Source organism: Sinocyclocheilus rhinocerous, unplaced genomic scaffold (genome assembly GCF_001515625.1).
Source record: "Sinocyclocheilus rhinocerous isolate Xijiao unplaced genomic scaffold, SAMN03320098_v1.1 scaffold1956, whole genome shotgun sequence".
Taxonomy (NCBI): Eukaryota; Metazoa; Chordata; class Actinopteri; order Cypriniformes; family Cyprinidae; genus Sinocyclocheilus; species Sinocyclocheilus rhinocerous.
Window position 1 is genome coordinate 854,454 of NW_015638932.1, and position 9,077 is coordinate 863,530.

Here is a 9,077-nt window from a genome sequence, read left to right on the forward strand (position 1 = left end):
GTTTACACAGTACAGTAATACAATCTTTCATAGACGTGTTAAACGCAATAAATATAAGAAACACATTATTCAATGGTTTTTACTTTAGCATTTACTTCTAGATTTATATATTTAGTTGCTCAAGCAAGTGGCAAAACATTTAAACTACTTTTCTTACATTATCACAAACATTCTATATTAAAACTTATCATTGACAGAAACAGTCAGCACTACTGCCTTTCTTTCGCATTAAATCTTTATTACAAGCAATCCTGCGTTCATAAAGCACTTTATTTTCCTACCTCCACGAGTGCCATCTATTATTGCCTTGTTTATCTAAAAGTGCTCTTTTCCTTTAAACGTAGCCAAAAAGCCATAGCCTATGTGTTGACTGTGAAACACAATAGACTTTACATTTTTTTATGGTGTAATTACTACATTTTCGTGTAAATCCATGTTCATATTTACCGCAAACCATGCGCTGTTACTTTAATTCAGCGCTTGCATCGCAGAAAAAAGAGGCTCGTTGCGGAAACAATCTCTCCACTGCTGCAGACGCACCGCTCATGGAATGCACTGCCGGACCGCAACCACATGCAGTCTGTGAACGCTTTAATCCGTTACATGCGGATTGGATAAAATACGCACCGCATACGCAGTGCAAACGGAATAATGCGAACCTGGCGTTAAGTGTGTGCGCTGCGAGTGTGCATGAGCGCACGGTCACCAGGAGAGCGTGCGAGGGCTGAATCGTTTAAACACTGGCAAGAAATAAAAAGAAAAGAAAAGAAAAAAAGAAAAGAAGAGAAAAGAAAAGAAAAATTGTAAACGTGATCTTGGAAAGTAGCAGATTTAGTTAAATAGAAAATATGATGAGCACATTTTTATGGGTATGTACATTTTTGTGAGTGGTGGAGTTTAAATCTGGTTAGAAGACAAGAAATTGATATTAGGTAAAGAAAACTTAGAAATGAAATGAAATGAAATTAACTAAAATAAAATACAAAATGCAGAATAGAGTTTCATGGTAATAGAACATATTTCCTAATTGTCATCATTTTCAATACATTTTCTCAGTTTACCTGCCATTACCAAGTAAAGCAAAACATTTTGGACCCTATGTGTAAGTGTTTGTGTACATTTTAAACACACACATTCAAAAATCATACTATTTCAGGCTATCAGCTATATGTTTCATATATCGGTTTTCACAATAAAATCTATCTAAAGCTTAATATGACCAAAGCGCGTTTTACTTGGTCTCTCAGAACAGCTCAAACTCTCTCTATGGTGCTATTTGGTGGTTGAGACAAGCATGCAAAGTATGGCAACCACTTTTTTTCATAAACTCTTTATAGAAATAATGGATTATTGTTTCCAGGATACAATTTTCATATGAATTATGACTTACCATGAAGGGAACATCACATGAGTGCAATGTTTTTTGAGGTTGCTTAAGGTTAGGCTGATTTTCAATAGCATACGCAATACATTTGGCTTCAATATTATGAATAAACTGCAGCATAATTCCATATTACTGTGCTAGAACTTTTTTCATTATAAAAAATAAAAAAAAAATGACCTTAAGCAATTAATTTTTACTAAAACAGTTAGCAGACAGTGTAAAAACCTAATAATAATAATAGGGCCTGCATAATGCTATACTAGATTGTGAATTTACAGGAAATATACATTTAAAAAATGCTGCGTTTACTGCAAAGCAGATGCAAGAAAAGAGAGAGAGAAAGAGGTCTTGGAGTACCGCAGTGGTTGGCTTGGCCGGCACTAGCTGGGGGTTTTTAGTCAGATTAAACTTAGAGCGGCCACGTTTTCAAGACCATCCTAATAATGAAATATGTCAGAGCATATAAAGGACCCTGGCGTACGTACAGCGTGCCAGAGGAAAGAGAGAAAAATGAGTGTGTCAGCACAACAGCCTGCAGCCTGTCAATATCTATCGGATCCCACATCTGTAAAACTACACTCCAATCAGCCTTCCATGTATTTACCATTGTCCCCGACCCCTGAGAAGTATACAAAAGCATCATGTGTAGACTATGCATGTAAATTTGACTGTGTGTGTTTTTTAAGCATGCACACGCTGTGAGCGCCGCTAAATTTCAGTCTTGATTGTGTGCATGTGGTTTTGATTATTTAATTTATGATACAATGCTATCTGTCTGTGTCTGTGCGTACAGTTCATCTGCGGTCAAGTTTTGTACTGTGTATATAAATATATAAAATGTTACAAATATAAATTTTAAAAAATTTGATTATCTCTCTCTCTCTCTATATGTATATATATATATATAAAATTATACTGTATATGAATTTATATTCACATTACATTTATTTATTTATAAATATAAAGTATAAATTATAGTCCCATTCAAAAATCTGCAAAGCTATTTGTCAAGATTGAAAATGTTATATTATAGTTTATTTTTACTGAAAACTAGAATTTTGGAACGGACTCTGCATGTGTCTGTGGTCACTGCTTTCACTTTGTTTCCTCCACTAACACAATCACTCCTTGCAGCAACTCACTCTCTCACCTCAACTGACAGGCTACAAATGGCCAGCAGTCGCCCTCCGTTTATCTTCATTTGACTTGGCTGAGACACAGCCACTGATCTGGAGTCAGATTACTGGCCTGTGAGTCAACTAACACAGCGCTTTACAGATCGCATGCTTGATCTTGGGCCAGCCTTGTAGCATTTGACCATAAATGAGATGTTGGCTATTAAAGCAGTATGGTGGTACTGATGTTGCGAGGCTGATAAACTATACAACTTGGCAGAGCAATTGCTTACTTATTGTTTGTTAATAAAATTAATTACGTATTAAACATTGGCGTCTTTTATCATATTTCTGTTGCTGCTGTTCATTAAAATAAATTACATTTTACCAGGGTTAAACGGGCTCCAACGAACTACCCTTAACATGCCTTACAAAACTCCTTAATCGTAGTAAAATCACATTCTCATGTGGCATGTTGCTTTAATATGTGCTATGTGTGTGTGTGTGTTAAAGTTCTTACCAGATCTCTGTCCTTGAATGGAGGCCACATTACTCTCATCCGCCACTGAAACACACAAACAAAACATCCATCAGCTCGTCAAACTCTCATTTGTGTCTCCCAATGGACATTCCAGACTGGATGTAACTTCACAACAAGGTCATGCTAACAAGTGAAATTATGTGTTACTGTAATACTTTTTAAACATTTGCATGCATTTGTGCTTTTATTGTATGTTGGTTTTGTTGACGTTAGCATATAAACAGCTTCATCGCTAACAGATATGCACTACCATGCAGAAAAAAGGCTTCTTAAACTAAGCTGGTCTTAGCCTAGTCTTCCAACTTAGACAAGCTTGTTCAGATGGTCACCTAGTCTGACCAGTAGACCACCTAAGACCATCTTATGCTGGTTTAGGCTTCTTTTTTACATTCGGGTATAAGCCACAAAACTTCAAGACATAGTTCAAGCTAAATGAAAATTGTGGCATCATTTACTCACCATCAGGTTGTTCCAAAGTTGCATGAGTTGAAAACGAAATATTTTGAAGAATGACGCTGGTAGCCATTGGCTTTCATAGTATGGAAAAATATACTATGGGAGTCAATGGCTACCAGCAACTGTTTGTCAAGTCAAGTCACCTTTAGTTATATAGCGCTTTATACAATACAGATTGTGTCAAAGCAGCTTTACAGTGTTAAACAGAAAAAAACGTGTGCTAATAATGCAAAAGGACAATAGAAAACAGTCAGTTGTTCACTTAAAGTCGGTTCATCGTTGATTCAGTGATGTCATCATCCAGCTCAGTTCAGTTCTCTTCCAATAGTGTCTGTACAATCAAGTCAACAATACTGCAGGAAATTGTGTCTCCAACTAAACAAGCCAAAGGCGACAGTGGCAAGGAACCGAAACTCCCATCTGTGACAGAAATGGAGAAAACAACCTTGGGAGAAACCAGCATGGTGTGGTTTAATTCCAGGCTGCAACGCAAGTCAGATTGAGCAGAGGATTCGTCTGGTTTTCGTGGTCTTGTGCTGATGGCCGTCGAGGTGACGAGGTCTTTGCTGGGGATCTGTCTCTGGGGGTCATTTAGTTGACACGGTCTCCGCTGACATTAGGCGCTTTCGCACCGCGTAGTTCTAGGAACTAGCCTTCAGGGTAGTTTCTAGAGAACCAATTTCCCCCTGGGGCAGTTTTCCTGGTTGCATTCGCACTGGCAGCAGGAACTCTGAAGCGGCCGACAGCGCCGTCTTTATTCGCGGCATTTACAAACATCAATAACCAGTGAATGGAGGACGCCGCGATTGCAGCTTTTTTTGTTGTGTGTCGTGGGTTTCTTGATAATGGAGATGGAATGTAAACGCACAATTCATGCGATTGAAAGAGCATGAAAATCTGACTAAATTTCCTATGACAATTTGCAGTGTTATCATCGAGGCTGAGAAAAGAACACAACACCGCAGACAACAGTTAAATGCCGTTATTGCTGTTTTCTATGTTCATGGAATAAATATGTTTACATGGCTTAAAAATGCTGGGTAGCTGGTGTTTCGTTTGGCCAATCAGCGTACACTTTATTTCCTATAGAACTGTTTTAGACCCTACCCTGAAGTAGGAGCTAAATTAGTTCCCCCAAATGGAGTTCCTAGAACTAAAATACGTTCCTAGTTCCTGCGGTGCGAACACGCCAAAAAGCGTGAACTTCCACCAATAGTTCTAGGAACTATGAAAAGGTTCCTCCAGTGCAAAAGCCCCTATTCAGGGCTGTAGAGGTCATCTCTAGGTGCTCTAGGTTTGGTTACCAACATTCTTCAAAATATCTTTTGTGTCCAACAGAAGAAATAAACTCATACAGGTTTGGAACAATATGAGGGCGAGTAAATGTTGGCAAATTATTCCATTTTGGGTGAACTATTTCAAGTTTTATTTTATAGGATTTTTAAGCTATATTTAACTTGGAATAAGCTGTTGTAATGCGTAATGAGTCCTAGCATGACTTACAACTGTCTTCTAAACTGAACCTTCATAAGAAACAGAAACTGACAGAATAATACATTGGATTGGTATACAACTCTTCTGCTTAATTCTAACTTTTTCCACATGTGTTCTGATGTATGGATCTAGCTCCATCTCTCTCTCCTCCTGCAAGTAGCCACACTTGGTTTTAATTAGGAAAGGCTGTGCAAGGCCAGTTACGCTTCTGTACAGCTGAGAACATCTGTGGTTTGCCTATAAACACACAACTACACACATATAACACACACACACACACACACACACTCAAACAGCTCAAGTTACATTGTGCACACATAGCAAAATTCATAACAAAGAAAAAAAAAAACATTATATATTTTTTTATTGTCTACAGCAGCTTTTGAAAAAGTGTCTTACGCTCTCCCAGGTTGCATTTATTGTTTTAAAAATAACAACAGTTATAAAAACAGTAATATTGTGAAACAATATTAAAATAGGTACTTAAAATAAGTGTTTCCTATTTGAAAACAGTAATATTGTGAAACAATATTAAAATAAGTACTTAAAATAAGTGTTTCCTATTTGAATATATTTTAAAATGTAATTTATTCCTGTGATGCAAAGCTGAATTTTCAGCATCATTACTCCAGTCTTCAGTGTCACATGACTCTTCAGAAATCATTCTAATATGCTGACTTGCTGCTCAAGAAACTTTTTTTTAATTATTATTATGAATGATGAAATGATAAAAACAGTTGAGCTGCTTAATATTTTAGTGGAAACTGTAAAAAAAATTTTCAGGATTCTTCAATGAACAAAAAGTTAAATAGAACAATTTATTTGAAATAGCAATATTTTTAATCAATTTAATGCATCTTTGCTAAATAAAATAATTTATTTCAAAAGAATCTATCTGATAACAGATGTTAGAACTCTCTATAGTCTACAGTATATAGCAATAACGCAAAATGCAGTCCAAATACACTTAAATTTGAGACGCACTCTCTGAAAAACTTCAGTTTTGACTCGTAATCTGGTTTTTAGAATGCTTAGGGTTTTGTTTTGTTTTGTTTGTGGAAAACAAAACAAGGACAATTATAAAAATAAAATTTTCTGCAGTGCATATGTGCGACTACATCTATGTAAGCCCCAATGACACATCTGAGATAGTAGCACCCCATGGAGGAAAACAAGGAATTATTAGTGTGTGTGAGCCTGAGTGTGAGTGGTGAAAACGAGATAGTGTGTCTCTGCGTGTGAGAGAGAGAGAGACTAATCCGCACAAACAGGATTGAGCAGTGAAAACCAGCTGCTGCCACAGGCATTGCACCATGGGATACAATAATGGGGTTTCATTACACTGCAATTTCTCTTAAATAAGCCTTTTCATCTTTTATGAGCTCAATTTCCCCAGCAGAGAAATAACACTGGAAGAGAGGCTTGTGCGAGCCGGTGTAGGTTCACGCGCGCGTGTGTGTGTGTGTGTACATATGGACACATATGTGAGAACACAGACGGGGCTGATGAAAAAATAGGTACAGAAGAATAAAACCCCAAACACCCTAGCAACCAGTCAGAACACCCTAGCAACAACCCTTAACACCCAAGTAACAATGAGCACCCTAGCAACCATACCAAACACCCTAGCAACAATGAACGCCCTAGCAACCATACTGAAGACACAAGCAACAATGAACACCCTAGCAACTATCCCAAACACCCTCAGCAATCACTCAAAACACCACATCAAACACCAGAGCACCCTAGCAACCACCCAGAATCCCTTATCAACACCATGGCAACAACCCTGAACATCCTAGCAATACCCAAAACACCATAGCCACATGCAAAATGCCCTAGAAACGACCCAAAACACCACAGAACCATCAGAACCCCCAAACAACAACCCTAAACACCCTAGCAACATGCAGAATGTCCTAGCAACCACCAATCAACAAAATAGCAGAGCATTACCTTAGGAACCACCCCGAACACCCAATCAACATACAAAATAGGGGTGCTCTGATTGATCGGCTACCAATCACTATCGGCCGAAAATCGCTTTGGGATGATTGATCGGCGGTCTCTATAAAGGCCGATCTCAAAAAAACGATCTCAAGCTGATGATACGCCTGCCGTCAAAGGTTTGGCACGACATGTAGTGGCACCGTCTCAGTCTCTGTCCGGCGCGGGTGAAATAATTGTAATGCTGAAGGTGAGGTACAGTTCATATTTCTTCATTAAATAACTTTTATTAAATTAATAATGTAGCTAATTTGAAAACTCTCTGTGAGACAATTTCACAAACAGCGTGAGTGCATCACCACGCGCGCGCTCTCTCTCTCTCAAAATGTGCAAATGGCTTCAAATCACATCTCGTCTGCACTATAAGCGAGCTGCACAGTTGACACAGGAATTGTCACTTGCACAATCGAGCCCACGCTCATGTTAACAGATTAAAGCGTTCACACTGCACATGGTTGTGGTCCGGCAATGCGTTCCAGTAGTGGTGCGTCTGCAGCAGTGCAGAGATCTATTTTTGTCTATTTTTGCTGCTCTGCACGTGCTGAATTAAAGTAACAGCGCATTGTTTGAGGTAAATATGAACATGGATTGACACGAAAATGTAGTAATTACACCATAAATGCATATAATTAAAGTCTACTGTGTTTCACAGTCAACATAGGCTATGGCTTTTTGGCTAGGTTTAAAGGAAAAGAGCACTTTTAGATAAACAAGGCAATAATAGATGGCACTCGTGGAGGTAGGAAAACAAAGTTCTTTATGAACCACAGGATTGCTTGTAATAAAGATTTAAATGCAAAAGAAAAGGCAGTAGTGCTGACTGTTTCCGTCAATGGTAAGTTCTAATTTAGAATGTTTGTGATAATGTAAGAAAAGCAGTTTTAATGTTTTGCCACTTGCTTGAGCAACTTAATATATCAATCTAGAAGTAAATGTAAAAGTAAAAAGCATTGAATAGTGTGTTTCTTATATTTATTGTGTTTAAACACGTCTATGAAATATTGTATTAGCTACTGCATTGTGTAAAAAAATAATCACAATGCTGGAAAAGCATTTTAAGTAGCAATGTTTGGATTTGAAATCAAAATAATGGATAAATGTTGTGTTTGTAGTAAACAGCCACGGATCAGTTGCAGACTGAGCACAATGAGTCCATGCTGCTTCTGCACTGCTTACATACCGCACATGGACTGCACACGCACTGCAAACGGAGTATGTGTGAACCTGGTGTAAAAGGCTGCCTCACATACAGCTCACGAAATCAGGCTTGCGCTGTGTGTAAGTTATTGTGCAAAAATTGCACGATTGTAAAAACAAAAAATTGCAAAAACATGCAGTGCATGATCAAACATTTAGGTGAGATAGGTGAATATATATTTTTGAAAAATATCAAAAAAATGCCCCCCTCCACCCCTCAAATTAACTCTTTCCCCGCCATTGACGAGTTATCTCGTCTTTTACAAGAAAACGCTTAAGAATGCTTTAAGCTAGAATAAAACTGATTCAAATTCAAATATTCATACAGCAAAATATACTGGAGGCCATCAGATTTTAGTGAAAATCATCAAAATCGCTGGCGGTGGCTGGCAACATTTTTCAAAAATGCTGGCGGGGAAAGTTAAAAAAAATTCTCTCTCACAAGAGTCACCTAAGAGGGGAATTCATTTTCAAAAATGAAATTCAGGCCCTGAATAAATGTCTAAAATTCCTGGTTGAAGTCTTACTATAATAATTCTACATGATAAAAAGAAGGCTTTAAAAAGATCGGTATCGGTGATCATATCGGCAGATACTGCTTTCTGTGATCGGTCTCAAAAATCCTGATCGGAGCACCCCTAATACAGAATGCCCTAGATACCACCCAAGACAACACAGCAACACCCAGAACATCCTAGCAACCACCCAAAATGCCCTAGAAACAACCCTGACAATGCTAGCAACACCCCAAACACCCTTGCAACATGCAGTACACCCTAGCAACCACCCAAAACATCATAGCGATTAGAGCCCGACCGATATATCGGTTAGCCGATATTATCGGCCGATATGAGCATGTCACCGATATATCGGAATCGGCAAA

At 38.1% G+C, this 9,077-nt stretch overlaps 1 protein-coding gene across 1 annotated transcript in view; it reads right to left on the bottom strand.

The window, feature by feature from the left end:
• The window catches only part of LOC107750057 (partitioning defective 3 homolog B-like), a 177,748-nt gene that overhangs the window by 66,631 nt on the left and 102,040 nt on the right, over positions 1-9,077 (bottom strand). Inside the window, exon 17 of the mRNA XM_016565315.1 lies at positions 3,020-3,064. Coding sequence (XP_016420801.1) covers positions 3,020-3,064 — 45 coding nt within the window. The remainder of the gene's footprint in view (positions 1-3,019; positions 3,065-9,077) is intronic.